Genomic DNA, 18,792 nt, shown 5'->3' with positions numbered 1-18,792 from the left:
CTTACAGACTAAGATAATTTAAACCTTTTATATTTTAACTTGAGGAAGGGTTAAACGTTTAACATTTTGAATACAGGTAGTATTTTTTAGAGATACCTAATAAGATACTTTTTTTTACTTTTATTAAATATCAGAAATCCTGAATCTCTTGATAACTTTCATTTTACTTTAATTTTTTATAACTCATTTTTTAAACACTCATTAGAGTTACTGGTGTGACTTTTCTAGACAAGATTATGAATCTTTTCCTCTATTTGAAACAGATTTACCTTATTTTTGCACGGGTGTGCCCTAGGAAGCTATCATGTTTATTTACCTATCGGTTTTTTTTAAATTGAAGCTTGTTATGCAATTCTATAACGCTCTGGCTATTCTTTTTCTCTATTGGTTGAAAAAATGTTTGAAATGTATTTCAGCTCTCTTTGGTTTGGTAAATGGTAATTTTAATGATGTTGTACATGTTTGAATGTTCCTAAATAATATTTTTAAATTGCATTTTCTTCTGAAATTTTAGAGCTAAAAAAAAAAACATTCATTTGTCCTCCCCCCCCTTCTTTTTCTTTTCTTTTTTGAAACTTTTCACAAAAAGTTTTTCATCCCAGCAACTTACTTAGAACTCTTATTTTTCAATATTTAACGGAAGATATATATATATATTTATGTAAATGGGGAAAGATTAAAATAATGCTTTGAAAATATTAGTTAAAATAATCATACCTTTTCTGCTGCATTTCAATAAGCTTTTTTTTTTCTTTCTCTCAAATTCAAGTAAAATGCTTTTTCAGATTTTTCCTTACTTGCCACAATGAGAATTATTGTTCATTCACATGAGAAATAAAGTTCAAAAACTTTAACTAGTCTTTTTTTTTTCTTTTGAAATTCATAATGAATAAAATAGCTATGCAGGATAGTCACTCAAATCTTCTGCCAAACTCGGGAGCCGGACAAACGCAATGCACTTGTATCTCTTCAAGGCTCCAACGCCAATAACCTTCTTTTTCCTTCTTCAGGCAGAAAGTTCACACAGCAGGGGCCGGACAGACCGTCCTAAGCACACAACTACAGTTGATCCAACTCTTCTCTAATTTTCCCTCGAGCTCCTAGTTCCAGATTCCAGAGAAAGGTTTTTAACAGAAAAGACCCCTGAAGGTCTGACGTTTCTAATGTCACCCCTACACGCGATTACGCCACGCCGTCTCCACGACGGCATTTCTGTGTTACAATTGGAGGACAAATGTCTTGCTTTAGTTACACAATAAACTTGTGTGGTCGACTAATAGGCATAACCCCTGCGAGTAGAATACTATTTCGGTTTTTACCCGTAAGCCTAGAAAAAGGTTAAAAGGTGCTGAATGTGTATTCAGAAGTTCGTTTAAAAAGCAAACACTTAAAAATACATACCAATGGGACTTTGTGTTGTAACAAAATCCTTCTCTCTATTTTAATTTTTTTTTATCATTTCGGCACCATATGCATTTCTCCACTTTGCTGTGAATTTTTTTATTGATGATTCAATTTTATAAATGTGTCCACTGTCCAAAGCTATCATGTTTCTTAATGTAGTTGTGTTTTTAAACTGAGATTTTCCGTGGGTTTCTATACAGTTTATTGAATAACTATTTTTGAAAACAATATTTGAATCTTAACATCTCGGCTGCTCACAGGTAATCTTAATGTGCGATACAGCTTCACAGATATTTCTAAATAATATTTTAAGATTGAATTACCTTTTTAAAATTTACAATATAAACACTCATTAGAACTCATGATTTGCATTGTAAATTTGTTAAAATGCAAAAATGTAAAAGTGCACTTCCATTTATCCAAATGCACTTCCATTTAACATTTATCAAAGATATAGTGAACTTTGAATTCACTCTAAAAGTAAAAATTGCTGATTGTAGCTGAAATTGCCGACTGAGTACAGGAAGGCGGCGCCCATTGGGAGGTCCCAGTAGCCTCCATAAAAGTCCTTATTCGGCCAAATTTGTCTGATTATTCGGCAAGTTTTAAGACATTATTGCATTTTTTAAAATTCCTGAATGTCCCTTCTCATGTGTGCATTGCATATCCGTATTTTATCATTCGGAAAATTGAGGATTTTCCCCAAGAATTTAAGTTTGGGGTGTCCCTGGATATAGTGTCTGCAATATAATACTTTGTTCAAGTAAATGTCGGTAAATTGAGAATACTGTGCAATTAGCAGTCGGCGAATTGATTATGTCTTTCAGGTGGGCTTTGAGATGAATAGTCGTCAGTACGCAAAATATACATGTTTTTTGGTTTTTCCTTTTTCAATAAAAGATGAAAACGTGCACATGGTCAAACCACATACTACTTTACTCAAAAATTTAGAATACAGAATCAACTGAAAAAGAAAAAATGCCGACTCTAGCTGAATTTTCTGAGTAGACGCTTATTGTCTCGGCAAAATGAGCAATCGCAAACTAAGCAATCGGCATAGTGTGAGCAATGTAAAACTGAATGTAAACGGAGACACCATTCATTATTTTCTCTTGCGCAAAGTATGAAAAGGTTAGATGTATAACTTTGTATGAATATGATAACTTTTTTTTTAAATTTCTGTCAATTAAAACTTTGAAATTCCGAAACATTGAAAATGCCGACTTATGAACTGATTTTGCCGACTGGATGAAATCACTGGGAGGGTTAGACACCCCCCTCACCCTCCCTATGGCGACGGTCCTGTGACCAACAAATAGCACCTGTTGTCCTACGAATCCTATAATGAAATCACATGGTACAGTTATATTGAACAAATATTATTCGCAGGCAGCCAACACCTTAGGATCGGCTCTGCTGGAGACTTAAGATTGAGATTATGATGCCAGACTTAAAAGTCTTAATATGTTTTCTGGAGCAAAGGAGAGTCAGAGAGGACATAATTCAAGTGTTTGAGACTTTGACGCAAGAAGTGTTTGTTAAGTGTTATTAATAAGAAAGATGTTAATAGGTTTAACTTTTGCAGAGAGAGCAAAACGTGCGGTCATTGTTTTAAGCTTCACAAATTTCAGGCTAATCTAGAAGTTAGGAAAAAATATTACTTTAGTTGGGTTGAGGGCACTTGGGATAGGCTCTTTTGAGTATTGGGGTGGATAGCTTTAAGAGAGCCATTGATTGTCATTGCGGACTAGTAAATTAACTAGGACCAGAGTAGCTGTCATCACATTTGTAATTTTACCATTTTGATTGAAGTTCTTCCTGCTCTTCATCAATAGAAATGATTTTGCAATTTTCCCTCATGCAGGATAAAATATCTTTATCAGTAGAATACTCAGACTTATATATAAATTCTGTTACATAAAATACACTACCAGCTCATTCATTTCAGCCGAGGGTTGTAGTTTCGTGCTTATTAGCACTCATCAGCCTGGCATAGGAAGTGACTGTGCCATAGGTGGAAAACCACTTAAGGAAGCCAAACAAACTTAATATAGAATTAGCACAGATCAGAATGTCACCGAAGCAATGGTTCGGTTCAACTCAAAGATTGAATGAAAACACCATGCCTTGCCTTCAATCTTAGAGTTGAACCGAACCATTGTTTCATTCAGTCATCTGATCTGTGGCCAATTCTATATTAGCTACCAGTTTGTTTGGCACTCTTGGCTTCCTTAAGTTGTTTTCCACCTCTGACTCAGTCACTTCCTTTGCCGAGCTGATGAGTGCTAACAAGCACGAAACTACAGTCCTCGGCTTGAATGACTGAGCCGGTTGTGTATTTCATGTATTTCTGTCATAGCCCTGGCTGTAGGGCAGTAACTTTATGAAAATTAAATTCTGTTACCAATTGTAACAAATAATGTTTGATGGAATGTTTATTTTCTTTCGTAAAAAGTTCCACTCATTTTGTAAATTTAAGTCTCAGAGATTTGTTGTATTCCCTTTGTCCAGACGCTTTTTGATGTAATGGCGCAGGTTCCCTTTTTTTTTTATGTATTCTATTTGGGGGGAAAAAACGATTATGACTTATGATAGTAGTAAGGAAAATCTGAGGAGGGTCAGGAAATAAAATTTGATTCAATTGAATATATCAACTCAACCAAGTTTGTTTTATCGATAATAAATAATAATTTTCATTCAATTTAACTGCAGGGTGGCGACAGATCAGGGAGATCAGGGAAAAGTCAGGGAACTTTATTAATCAGGGAAAAATCAGGGGAATATCAGGGAATTTCGAAAAAATAGCAAAAAATCAGGGAAAATTTATTTTATGAAGAAAAAAAAATTTTTTTTTTTTGCTTTACAAAATTTAGTACTCTAATTCCCTATGCATTTTCTGCCTATTATCTGTTAAAAAAAAATGAAAAGAAAAGTAAAATTAATGAGGTGCAATTATACACTGCCGCATATTTGTGCATCTTTTTTCCTTAACGTCAAAGTATTGAATCTTACTTATTAACCACAGGATGAACTTTCTAAGATTGCTTCTGTGTCTATTAGGTTGTTTATTTTACCTAGCTTGAAATTTTCTTTCACGCATTCAATGCTACTTAAAATAAACAACCTTACAGGCAAAGAGGAAGCCTTCATTAATGCCTTAGCTCCTTTGCCTTTATTCCATTGTCTCAAAGTAATTAGCTTACTGTAATCACGATTTCAAGAAGAAATCTTTGGTTTTTGAATTAATACTGATAAAAGCTTAAAAGTTATTACTTCTACGCATTTTTAATTTAATTGCTGAAATTGAACTTTCAATCCAAAAAAAAAAAACCTTTTCTTTTTGCCGTTATACTATTTGTTGTTAAAGCAGATTATAAAGGTTTTCTTTTCTTCAGACTTAAATGATTCTTTTATTTTATAACCAAGTTGTATTCTTCTTTTATACATTTTGAAATTAACTAATTGCTTTCTGTTTTTTTTTTCTTTTCTTGCATTTCAAAGTTGTTTGTTACAAAAGCTATCTAAACTTTTTTTTTTTGTTACATACTGAAATCATTCGAAATAGAGTGTGCTTAAGTAGTGAACTTGTGTACTTAAGTAAATATCTTTATTTTTTTATTGTCAAAATGCTGTATTCCTTCATTAAAACTTATGTTCTGAGAGAAATGCTCCCTATGAATGGATGTCAAATGGTTTTATCTATTTTACATAAATATATATCAATTAGTTATATAAGAATAACTACATCACTTCTATTCTTTCACTATTCTTACAACAATTATTATACTGTTTGAAAATTTAGTTCAAAATAATTTCAATTACTTTTTTAGTTCTATCATAAAACACGTATGTTTTGAAGAGTGATTTTAATGGTTTCTTAAAATTCTTATGCTAAATGGTTTCTGGAAGTAAAGTTTTTTTTTTTTTTTTTCTGTAATCTTTCCATGTAGAAAAATTTTATATACTCTTTTGTAGGGGTTCTTTTTCCAAAAAAATTGACTTGTTATTTTTTTTAAAAACCATTTTATTAAAAAAGTAGCCTTTTTTAAAAATATATCTTTAGTTCAACAACTTTACACAATTTAAAACGTTTAAAATACTGCATTTTATACAAACATACAATGGATTTCAAGTAGAGCAAAGAAAGGAAACCATTATTATTGGTAACGTAAATCAGGGAAATTTGGTGAACTTAATCAGGGAAAAGTCAGGGAACTTTTTTTCATAGTTCCTGTCGCCACCCTGAACTGGAATAAAGGTTTATTTCAGCTTGTGGAAGGTTTTGGCTCATTGAAGTTGGACTTACCAAAGTTTCACTGTATTTTATTTGGCAGATTTTTACATTTTAATTGCTTAATTTAGTCGTTTGCAGAATATTTTTATTTTTTTTATAAAACTTTTATTTAGTTTTGTTTAATGCCTTGTTCTGTTTTGTCCTAAAATTGCAGGGATGAATAAGATGAAAAATAATTGCCAAGATTAAAAATGTTATTGTGCATGTAACCAAAAAGTACCTACTGTTATTTTACATGATTTAAAATGTTAAATGATTTTAAAACACAATTACACAATTTTAATTCTTTCTTCTTGGTAATAATAACAAAATATAACTGAAATCACACTGTACTTATATTGTTTCATGTGAATAAAATAAAAATATTTGTTTCTTACAGTGTCCTATTGAAGATATGGTAATAGATGAACAAAATGGAACTGTGAGTAGTCATTTTTCAAGTTATTATAAAATTTCTCATAATTTTTCTGTTATAATCTTGTTTAGAAATGGAAACAGTTGGAGATTTTGGGGAAAAAACCAATTAACCCAATAGACGCCATTGCAGATTATAATAAGGGAAGAATTGTAATTTCGGAGAGCATTGTTCTATTGTCAGAACTTGGGGATTGCTAATGCTGTACAATATTCAAAAGAATCTTAAACTTAAACAGTACAAAAATTTGAAACAATCCTCAATTTCAGAAATGTTTTCAAAGTGTAAATAGGCAGTATCAATTGTAAATATGTATATTAAATAATGTAAATAACTGTAAGTATATTATTTTTATTTATTGTTTTTATTTTTTTGCATGTAAAGGCACAGCCTCCTTAATGACCTGAAATCCGCAAAATCTAAAATCAGCACAACCACTTCTCCTAACTTGTGCGGATTTTTGATCATCCACTGTACTTGTTTAGATACAAAATAAGGCACATTTTGTTTTAATTTACATCTTTGAATGTAAGTAATTTTCTTCAAAACAGGTGTGAAATACCCCGAAATGTTTTCATGTTTCAAGCAAATAAAAGAAGTCGTAAACCAATTTTATAATTAAAATTTATTCTTTTAGATAAGTACTAAGGCCCGCAGGCCAGATGTATCCCTTGAAGCTCATCAATGTGGTCCATTACTAGGTTCAATGTAGTTATGAATTGAAAAATATATTCTAGAACCTTCCAAAACAACATATAGTCTTCATTTGGTATTAGGAATAATTGTTGCAAATTTGAAGCCAAATAGTTAGAAATTTGTTTCTGGAAAACGAATGTAAACTTTGTATTACTCAAAGTAATGATGACTACAGTTCTTAATTTGTAATTTTCTTTGCTTTCCCGCATTTTCTCATGAGCTCTGTAAAGAAAAGATTTAAACATATTTTAATCTTACATACATGTTTTGGCCCTCGAGATTCATTTTAGCACAAGGTGTGGCCTTCTGGTAAAGAAAGTTTGGTCAACTATTTTAGATATTTGTAAAATATTTTGATTTAAGTACTAAGAATTTAGATTAGAATTAAATAAAAAGCCACTGCCAGAATAAGGGAGAAAACAATTAAACTTAAATTTTGTAGAAACTCTCAAAAATGTTTAGTGCTTCATTATTTTTATTGTATGATCCAAATAGAATCTTTATATGCTCAGACTATTGAACTTAAGTTTATGTTTTTTTCTTTTAGACTAGTGGTTTAAGCAAATGATGGCTAAGCAACCATCTGTAGATAAGCATATTGAGCAAAAATTTGATATTTTTCTTGCAAAAAATTTATCGATTGACATGTAGTATAGTGTGTAATAATAAAACAGCACAATATTTTGTGGATAAGATGATGGGTATTTTCAGCAGGCTTTTTTTTCAACATTCCAAAATATACAGTATCTTCTCGCGTATTATACAATGTTTACCAGATTAACTTACAAAAGAGTGGGTTTGTGTGAATATTTTCAGACCTGGAAAATTATTTTTCAGAATCGTCTAAATTTCATTATTTCAGTTTTCTGAAGTACAATCAGACAATCTGAAGCTTTAATGCTTATCATACCCAAGAGTCAAGATCACCTTATTTCCGTGGAGAAGTGATCCCACTGTTATACAGGGTCCGCACGGGTCATGGAAATCCTGGAGAGTCATGGAAAAAAAAATAAACAAATTTCAGACCTGGAAAAGTCATGGAAAATTAATATTTTCATTAAAAGTCATGGAAATTTATTTAAAGTCATGAAAAAATGTCTTGAGAAGGAAGAAAGTAACAATATCTAAAAGAGCACTAGCAATATTGAGTGGCTTAGTAATATTGCATATAACTTGAACAATCTCAGAAACAGGTCCGAGTTTTGGAATCCAATTTCATCCGCTTCTGTAACAGCCGCACGCTTTTTTTTTGTAATGTGATTTTACTACTAGGACATCACTAATTTTGAATTCAGCATTATTTTCTGCACTTTTTGTATTTTATATTCTGTAGTAGTGGACTTGTACTTTCTTGATTTTTGGGGAATTCTAATACTTGAAAACAGTGGTGCCCAACATACAGCTCGTAAAACTGATCCCCTTGTGGCCAGCTGAAATATCTGATTTAGAAAAGTGAAAAAGCTGGAAAATGTGGCTTTACTTTAATGAACAAATATAGTATATTGTTCAGTTAGATTGGTGAGTAGATGCACTATTGACACCAAAGGGCAATGTTTTTATGAAGTAAATTTATTATTGGTAACTTAGTAATGTCCCATTCAATTTTTGTCCCATTCATTACTATTCTGCCCTATTTATTAAATATTTGTTCGACATTCAAACATCAGTATATTGTATTTTTACTTTACTTGAATTGATATGATGAAGACAAATAAGAATAATTTAATAGTTTCTGCAGTGCACTGATATTTTTTCAGTCACAAGTAAATGCCCTCTAGTGATGTAGTGGCACTCACATAAAAGTTTTTCAAAAGCCCATTTCCAAAAATTGGCAAGTTTGGCATTTAATAGTATTATTCTCTTTGTGTAACAAGGTCATGAAAGTTTTTATGAAGTCATGAAAAAGTCATGGAAATTTTTTATCCAAATTGATTATGAACCCTGGTAATACTGGTCATTCTCATAAAAAGTCATTTTAAGCTTTATTAAGTTCAGAAAAATTAAAATAAGTGGAATCAGATAACCTTTTATAGAGAGATTTATGTAAGGTCTTTATTATTATCATTTTTTTTGGAATTCATACTTTTCCTGAAAGGTCATTCTCTCACTAGTGAAGGAATGGCGAATTAAAAAAAAAAATGATTCTGGTAGTTGCCCCTAACTGATACTTGAGTTTATATAAATATTTTCAAGTGTGGGTAACAGTGAGGGACGAGGAAGGGAATGACATTTGGCTACTTTAGACTTAAATTTAAAACAATTTGAAGTTGTTAAACTATTTTGCATAGCATTAACACCTAAAATTATGTATAGGTGGTAAACAATTCATAAATTACAACAAGGACATGAAAATTACCATTTCTGTGAGAAAGATCCATACAAAATAAAAGTTGTATAGAATTTGATACGAAAAACTTACTAATACAGTGAGTGTGAACTACAGAATGTTATTATCTTTGTATGAAATGTTAATTTATTTTATTATCCATAGGAATCAGCTATTACTAATGGCCCTGTACATGAATTTGAAATACAAGAGGTTACTAAAGCAGGTTTCCCAAAAGCTGAGCCAAAACAATTTTTGTTATTGAAAATTTTAGGCCAAGGATCTTTTGGTAAAGTATGTATTTTACTATTCCAAATAATTTTTTTACAAGGCTGTGACTTCTGCTTTTTTTTTCTGTGTGTGTTGAATATCTCAAATTTTGGGGGTTTTTACTCAAAAAAAAGTTTTCACTCGCTGATTATTTTTAGTGAAGGTGTTTTTTACTTTTGTCATGCAAATAGTGTTAAAGTGATACAGGATACTGTGTTTTTCCATTAAACTTTTCAAGTTTTTTATGTAATTTTATTATTTATGTGTCAATATTTTTTTTCAGCCGCAAGCTTTTAAAGATATCCAGATTTATTTTATTCAGTTGTGCCATGTTTCCCCCCAAGTTTAATGGCTAGGGCAAGGGTAATATGTCTTTGTCTGGCACTGCAAAATATTTGTTTATGCTGAATAAAAATTAGAAATGTCAAATGCCCCCGATTTGAATTACTTTAAAACTTTCTCCCAAAGAAGACCACTGTTTTGTCCTTATCTCAAGAAAGATATTTCTTTGATGGGTTCAAAGAAGGACTACTAGGTCATTAAGAGGACTTTCAGATTTAGATTATGATGGAAGACGTATAAGCCTTAATATGTATAACCTGTAGCAAAGGAGAGTCGGAGGAGACACAATTTGGTTGTTTAAGTTTATCGAAATTCAAAATGAAAGATTTTAATGGGTTAAATTTTAGCAGGAAAAGCAGGACGAGGGGTTCATTGTTTTAAGCTATTCAAATCTTAGGCGGCAAACCTGGAAATTAGAAAACCTATTATAGTAGTAGGGATGAGGGGACTTGGAACAGCTTACCAGAAAAGGCTGTAATGAACCAGGGGGTAGATAGCTTTAAGAAGGCCATCAACAGTGGCGTACCGAAGGGGGGGGGGGCGGAGGGGGCGGTCCACCCCAGGCCCCGCTTTGACATAGACCCCCCAAATTTCGATTTTTGGTTTTCACCAATATTGTCGCATATCTTGGTTTAAATGCTTAAACAAGTTGGCTTAATAAATCATAATTTTTTTAAAGACCAAATATTTGTTCAGGGATACAATCAATACCTCTTCAGGATCAATGGAGGGTTTATGATACCCAGGCCCTGCTTTGACATAGACCCCAAAATTTTAATTCGTTTTCTTTTTCGCCAGACGTGCCATATGTCATGGTTTAGATAAATAAAAAGTTGACTTTTTATGTAGAATGAATATTTTCTCAGTGACTCTTGCCTAAACAAAGAGAGGGCAAATTATGTCCCACAGGCCCCGCTTTGACATAAGCCCCGAAATTGTATCTTATTTTTTCCAGTAGATCTGTCATATACATCATGATTAGAAATATTAATCAGTTACCTATATATGCGAGTATATATCATAAATTTTGTTAAATATGACTTTTTTTCAGTGACCCATCCTAGTGTACAAAGGTACATGAGCGCTTGGGCCACGAATTTAATGGGGGCCCCAAATTTATTTTTAAATTAACTAAACCTATAAAAATCATTTGCTTTTATTTTGTTAAGTGCTTTCAGCAAAGTTTTATGCATTTTTTTTTCAAACAATTTATATAAAAAAAAAAACTAATGCATAACAGATGCACGTTTATAATTTTTGATCATTACAGTATACAGTAAAATATCTGTTTTATGTTTTGTTTTGTGTATTAAGACTACGATGGTCTAGTCTTAATTCATACACTACTAATCGGGGGAAATTACGCTTTTCGCTTTAGACGCCAGGCAAGTATAGGGTCACACCAGAGTTTTTTTGTCTGAAGAACATAAAGAGCGTTTTTTATTTTTATTTATTTTTTTTTGAGTGAGACCTAGCAGAAAAATTTTATTTAGACTGTGAACGTGTGAATTTCATCCTTATTTAGGTAAGCATGTTTTAAAAATATTTTTCTCTGAGATTAGGTGATGTTATCAGGTAAATAGTTAACTGGTGTGTCTTACTCAAAGGAATAGTAAAGGGTTTTTTCTGTAAAAGAAAATTTTTATCCTAAAATTAATTAAATCTGGAATGCCTAAACGTTTCTGTTCACTGTACTTGGATGTTCAGATGCAATACATTTTTAAGATACAATATAATTTTAGGACTTTTTTCTGTTTTTGATATTTTCTGACAAAGCACAATTTTATTAAAAATATAGTATTTACTTAATTTTACTTAAAACCATGTGTTTTGCTGTGGTATTTACAACAGTGTCCGAAATCAAACCAACACTACTGAAATATGTAAAAATGTACCACTTAAAATAATTATTGTAATATATGGTACGTACACATAGTCTGAGAAACTTCAGTTTTAGTACCAGGTAGGCCCCCATTTCGAGTAGCGCCCCAGGCCCCCATCTGTCTTGGTACGCCACTGGCCATCAATCTTCATTGGGGACTAATAAACTGACTAGGACAGGGGCGGCTCTAGCGCCGGACAAACCGGACCCCTGTCCGGGGCGGCAAATTTGAGGGGCGGCATTTTGGTTCGAATGTCTAAAATACATTTTACATTAGGAGCAAATTTGTATGAGAGTATTTTGCGAGCACAATAGCTTGGGAGTCTGAAAAATACGTGAAGGTTTTCTTTCCTCTTCGTTTATTGTACCTTAATTGCTGTCGCCGACAGCAAATGGTCAACAGTTGCCTGTTTTGGTTGGGAAACGAGACTGAATGGGTGGGGGGGTCAGGGTCTGATTACCAGAACTCTCGCCTGATTCTGGGATCTGCTGGGCCCTAGGCTATGTGCTTTACTGCCCTATTATTCATCCCTGATTATTCCATGCTCTCTTCCTCTCTTCCTGTCAATTGCTTCGCCGACTCGGGGGTTTTGCAATAGCAGGAACCGTAGCCTTTTTTTTTTCTGCTTGGAGATTTAGGTAGATATTTCAATGATGTTTTAGTATTAAATAACGTATCATCCTAATACTAGTTACATTATAACAATTTAAAGTATATTATATATATATATATATGATGAGACTTGATGCAGACTGAACTTTTATTATAAGTTACTACAAGAAGAGAAACATCGGTAAACAGTAATCTGACTTCTAAAACTTTTGTACAACACGAGAAAGTAATTTTCATTAAGCTGTCATGAAAATATGCACCAATACAAAAATTGTTTAATTGCATTCCTACTTTATGATTATTTAAAAAAAAAAAAGATGAGTTAATGTTTTTAAAATAACGATTCTATTTTTTTCGTCCATTTTAGTATTTTGCTTTGCTGTCACTTTAATTGTCAGTAATGCATAGCACTTCCAAAATCCTGTCTGTTCTCAAGAAATATTGTTAAATTAATTAAATACTATAATTGTTTTTTTCTTCCAATAATTTGATAATCCAGCTATGTTTCGAGGTCTTTAATACAAGACATGTTAATTTGGTGTTTGTTTTGAAGTGCCCTTTTTTTTGTCTAGTTTAATGTACAGCTTTAATAAATTTGATTTCATTTCATTGTGCTGTTTATTTATTGGCATGATCTATTAAAGGTTTATTGGCATGTATTTACTGTCAATTTATCCCTTTTTATTTTTTCCCGTGGGGAGGGGCGCCGTGGGATATTGCAATTGCGTAGCAAGTAATTATTATATACCACTAAAGTAACGTAAAGTAACAACGTCTAAAAAGCACAAATTCGCAGAATTTGTGCTTTTTAGACGTTGTTACTTTATGTTACTTTACTGTTCAGCACAAAGGTATTTATTTATATTATTTACCACGTTTTAAATAATGATACATATTTGACGGTCCAGTTTTTGAACTTCTGCATGTTGTCGGAATTGGATCGCGCACAGGACTCCTCTCTCTCCCCCACCCCCTTCCTAGATTGAGCATTTTTAAAAAAATGTTCCATGCTATTAAAGAGAAGAAATTAATGCTCCTTAGGGAAACAAAGTAATTTTAATTGGAAAAAATATCGATTGTCGTGAAAAAGTCTTAATTTATTTTCAAAAGAAACTTAAAATTAAATTTTTCTATAGTTACAGATTATTTCTTAGTTAATCACACCCCACACTACACTTCATATTTGTTTTACCCCCACCTCTCCTTTTTTTTCTTTTTACTTTTACTAGACGATCAAAAAATAAGAAAATACTTAAAATTCTACGCTTCGGAAGCCTCCTCCCTCAGTTAAAATCATTAAAGTGCTCTTCAAATCTCGTTTCACCCTGCTTTTAATATCATACAAATCGTCTAAAAACGACGCTTTGTTGAGGTGCTTAGCGCGAAGTCCTCTTTTAATACATTGAGACGATGCTCCCGTATGCAATCTGAAAATGAAAAAACTATAATTTCAAAAAATTAAGATGAGACCTTTTAACCCTCACCCCAGTCCTTGAAAATGGCTTAAAAACATCGCTTTTTATTACTTCTCTTTTGGAATGTTTCTTGGGGAGATTCAAAGAGCCCTTTCCTGTAATCATGAAAGTTTGTCGGTAACTGCCTTTTGAAACTTCAGTGTCAAAAAATTGGGGTGAAAAGTTTACGTCATCTCAAATCTATTTAAAAAAAAAAAATCATAGAAGACCCAACCCTTACTCTGAAGTCAACACATTTCGCCTATAATCGTGTTTTTAAGACTTCAGTTTCTTAAAATTCCCCCCTCAAAAGACCCCCTGACACTTTCCACCGTCTAAACCGCCACAGAGCGTCTAAAACTGCGTTCTTAAGGCTATAATTTCAAAAAATTCTCCGAGGGAGAACCCCCAGACCCCTCTAGCAGATACGGGTATTTTTTAAGCGTACCCCCCCCCTATAAATATTTTCTGGTGGCACAGCCCAAGTGCAGGAAAGCCATGGTCGTACTTAGGATTGATGAATTGATGAATACGTGAAGACAACGCGAAACTGCTTTCAAGCATGACCATTTTAGGGGGGGGGGGGGGGCTTATCGTTTTTTTTTTGAAAGAATGTTTTATATTTAAAAAAAAGAGGAATTACCAAAAAGAAGGGACTATATTTGTAATGCAAAAATTGTAATGTTTGATTTTTTTTTACCGTGGAGAGGGGCGGCACTTTGGAAATTTGTCCGGGGCGGCAAAACTGCTAGAGCCGCCCCTGACTAGGACCAGCCTAGTTGGTTGTCACATGTGTAGTAATTTATGTAGCTTGTAGTTTTTGACTTTAGCATTTCATTGGATAAGTATCGAAATGTTTTATCTTCAACTACAAGGGCACTTTAAAGCAATATTTATCAAACTTATCTTGTTTTAGGTATTCCTTGTTAAAAAGCTTGTTGGTCCTGATGCAGATACTTTGTATGCTATGAAAGTATTGAAGAAAGCTACTCTTAAAGGTAATTATTTTACTTTCAATAATAATTTAAAAAAGGTAATTATTTCAATTCATTTTTAGTGCCCCTTCTGTTTCAAAATAATAAAGTTTTTTTTGCCTGTATGAAGTTAATTAGTTTTTGCTGTGTTTGGGAAGCAAAATTTTCCTGCATTTAGAAGCGGGCCTTGTTTGAATCATAAAATCTAGGGAAGTGCAACTTCGTTTGGGATACAACTTAGATAGGTCTACATTTGGAAATGTTCCTGTATAATACAGTTAAAGCAGTTGCAGTTTGAAAAGTGAAACTCTTCAGGAGTTTTGATCATACAAGACTAAACTAAAGGGATATTTCATTATTTTATTTAAATGAATTAAGATATTGATAACCCATTGATTTTTTCAACTGCTGTATTTTCGTATGCCGCGCATCCATTGCAAGAGTAGGAGTTGTCCTAAAATTCCTAAAATTTTCATTATTTATTCCCTATTTATGCATAAAAATAAAATTCAACCTAAAAATGAAACTTTTCATGATGTAGACCCTAAACTTTGTAGACTCTAAGAAATTTTCTCTTAAAAAGAGACAAAAAAAACCTACTTTTTTTTTCTGGGGAGGGGGTATGCAGTTAACAACACATGCTCAGTATAAAGCTGTTTTCTTATCCATACTTTGTAACTCTTGCAATCATTCCTCCCATACAAAAAATATATAAGAATAAAATAATAAAGAAAATAAAAACAGCCGTGTTCAAATTTTGCAGAAAAAGTTGGGGGGAAAGGAATATGATCCGATGTTTTTGATTTTTCCCCTTTGAAAAGAAATAAAAATATGTGAACCAAAGGAGGGGGTATTCCCCCAGAGTCAGATAAAAGTATAAAGTATCTGCGCACGAAACTCAAAAGTATCTGCAAGCTAATCATTGTCTGTCACGTAAAAAAAAAAGAAACCAGGGAGGGGGTGTGTCCGGATTCCAAAAAAAAAATAAATAAATAAAAGAAATAAATACTTGCAGGTATATGCTTTGAGGTTACAAGGAACTAATTTTCATGCCAATTATGTGACCCTATGGATGCAAAGACCTAAGCTAAATTTCAAAGTTTTAAAACTAAGCTTCTTTTAGCAGTCTATATTATCTAGCTATGAATACTACATTTTATAGTAGCAATTTTAATTTTAAATAAATTAGAGGTAAAGAAGGAGAACCCCTGAATGATTGTCCCGAGATGCACGTGCTCGCAACAAATGTATCCGCACAGCAGCAAATATATTCGCCTTACGCACTTGTGTACATACTATCTATTAGCATTTTTTACAAATTAATTAAATAATATCAGTTTAAAATAAATTAAAAGTGAATAGTAAGAGCTTGAACGATTATCGTGAGATGAGCGTGCCCACAGCGAATGTATCCACCTTACGCGCTTGCGTACATACTATCTATTTATAACTTTTACAAATTAATTAAAAATATCAGTTTAAAAATAATTTAGAAATAAGCAGTAAGAATTTAAACTATTATCGCGAGGTGCACGAGCACACAGCGAATACATCCACCGAACGTGCGGGTGTACTATATACATCTTTTAATAATTTTTACAATCTAAATAAATAATATCAATTTTAATTTAAAACGAATTAGAAGTAAAGATATTGTCTTTACTTCTTTTTCATTTCAAATTGATCTTCAATTGATCTAATCTTTATCTTTTATTTAAGAACTTTTACGATTATCGGACGACGTGCAACTCCGTGGCGAATGTATTGACACGTCAGCGAATGTATCCACGCACGGCGTGCGCGCGTGCATCTACATTATCTAGCTCTGATTCCCCCTTCTCTCAAATTGCAGTTCCCAGGCAGAGAGCGAGGGGGGGGGGGGAGGTATCATAGCTAATCCGAATAAAATAAATACAATGTGTTGAGTTAGAACCCAAATGTAAACACTTGGCTAAAAAAATATTTAGAGCAAAATTTAAATGGTTCGTCCCCAGGTGCAAAAAATATTATCTTGTGTGTGGTTTAAGTATTAGTTTGTTCTTACAGCACAAAAAGTCAGTTTGCTTTGCGTTTCTGTTCATTGAAGTTGCATTATTTCTTTCACGTGTAATTTTAAAATTTAGTCACTAACTTTTTGCTTTCAAAATGTAAATAGTTGTTTGTTTTATTAAAATGTCGCGGAAACCAAAATTCTCTTTCTTGTGGTTGGAAAAAGCAGACAGAAAAAGGAACAAGGATTAGCACTTGGTGCCATGCAAAAAAGGATGAATTTAAAGCATTTTGTTCTGTTTGTAGATTATCTTTCCAATATTGATAATCAAGGATTTTCACAAGTATTGTCTCATGCTGATGCAACGAGACATAAGAGGTTGACAAGTAGCTTGAAAAATCAAGCTATATTTTTAATTCCTTGTTCTTAGTCTTCTACTGAAAACAAATATATTATGATGAAACAACACAAAGCTTTTGTTCCAAATTCACTCCAAGATAAAAAAATTTCGAAAGGGGAGGTTTTCTTAGCTTTAGTTTGCTGTGAAAAAATTGTTCATTTGCTCTTTAAGTGATTTATCTGTAATTTACAGGGTTATTTTTGATGATTCTGAAATATCAAGAAGTATCAAATTATCATATAAAGTTAACTACTTAATAAATTTCAGACTTGCACCTTTTTTAATTCCTTCCTAATTATGGATATTTTATTATCATGTTTTGTAATTCACTTTGATGAAACAACAAGGCAAGTAAAAAAGCAATTGGACATACGCTTATCCTACTGTATGTGGTATAAACTTCTGCTTCATAATGTGTCACCGCGTTGCAGAATAAAAAATTGAATGCATTTTATTATAGTTTTCAAGATTGAATTTGAAATGTTTTATCATCCACGAGGAAAATCAAACTTGTAAATTATATTTAAGGTAAAAAATTTTGATTTTTCTTGTCCTAAAAATGTCTTAAAATTTTATCAAAATTGTGTCCTAACTTTTTTAAATCATCACTCCAACCGCTGCCATTGTAAGCTTTGCATCATAGTATTTATTGAAGAAAGAAAAATTTTACTATATGCGCCACACTCAAAGTTAAACAATTATTACAGTGAAACAATATTAACAGTAAAAAACAATGGAACCCAATTTAAACAGATTAAATGAGGCAGTGAAATGCAAAGGGATGTAAGTGTCAAAATTAAATTTGGAGATGATTTCGCTTTTCACTGCCTCAAATATTCCAAAGATGTTTTATTTTCAATAAAATAACTTATAGTTTTGAGCTTTAAATTTTAACAACCAAGGATTTCGCCAACTTTAGATTGCTACTGAAAATTTAAACATGTCCGATGGATCAACATCAAACTAACCAGTTTCAACCGTGATTGATTTTCAAAATTATGCACTTATGTTGAACTAATTACAATATATGGTTGCCTCAGAACCACCTTGAGACATCTAATCCCAGAAAGAATGGTAAAATATCCTTCTGTTGTTGTACTCGCTTAAATTTCAGAAATTTAGCCAAAGGAACGATGTAAAAAAAGCTTTAGGATTAGATTTATTGCAAGATAAAAGTTCCAAAAAAAATTTGAACAGTGCTTGGAAATCTGCATGATTTCCAGATTTTTTTTATCTCTTTAAACTAAACACTAAAGGAATAAATACTGGCACATTGAGGGAAAATTTTATTTTGCCTGCCAATTAGTTAACACATCAATTGCAATAAAACCCCAACTAGATGAAAATAAAGCTGAAAACTGGGAAATTTGGTTAGTAGCCAGTGGCCGGTAGACTCGGTTTTATTAGTAGCCATTTTTTAAAGTTAGTAGCCACTTTTTAAAACTGCAACTATGATTCAAATTTTTATAAATAATGAAAAAAAGTATCATCAGAATATTGCTCACATGCAAAAAAAGTGACACAACCAAAAAGCATAAAATTTTACAGAAGAGACAAAAAAGAAACTTTTTAGTACAGTGCAAAACGGGGAAAAAGTTCGGTTTTAGAGCATTAGTAAATCATATTGCAAACCATAGGGACCTTTTATGATGTTTTTCCTGTTGTAAGCAACATCTCAAACAGTTATATATTTTTAAATGAACCGCAAAATATGTGTTTTGAGTTGTGTTAC

At 32.3% G+C, this 18,792-nt stretch overlaps 1 protein-coding gene across 1 annotated transcript in view; it reads left to right on the top strand.

Annotated features, from left to right (window-relative positions):
• The first annotated feature begins 6,092 nt into the window (after positions 1-6,092).
• LOC129216689 (ribosomal protein S6 kinase 2 alpha-like) overlaps positions 6,093-18,792 on the top strand; it is a 72,256-nt gene continuing 59,556 nt past the window's right edge. The window contains exons 1-3 of the mRNA XM_054850904.1: positions 6,093-6,119; positions 9,301-9,429; positions 14,613-14,694. Coding sequence (XP_054706879.1) covers positions 6,093-6,119; positions 9,301-9,429; positions 14,613-14,694 — 238 coding nt within the window. The remainder of the gene's footprint in view (positions 6,120-9,300; positions 9,430-14,612; positions 14,695-18,792) is intronic.

This window comes from Uloborus diversus, chromosome 2 (genome assembly GCF_026930045.1).
Source record: "Uloborus diversus isolate 005 chromosome 2, Udiv.v.3.1, whole genome shotgun sequence".
Taxonomy (NCBI): domain Eukaryota; kingdom Metazoa; phylum Arthropoda; class Arachnida; order Araneae; family Uloboridae; genus Uloborus; species Uloborus diversus.
Note: the sequence above shows the minus strand (reverse complement) of the source record. Positions and strands in the feature narration are given on the sequence as shown.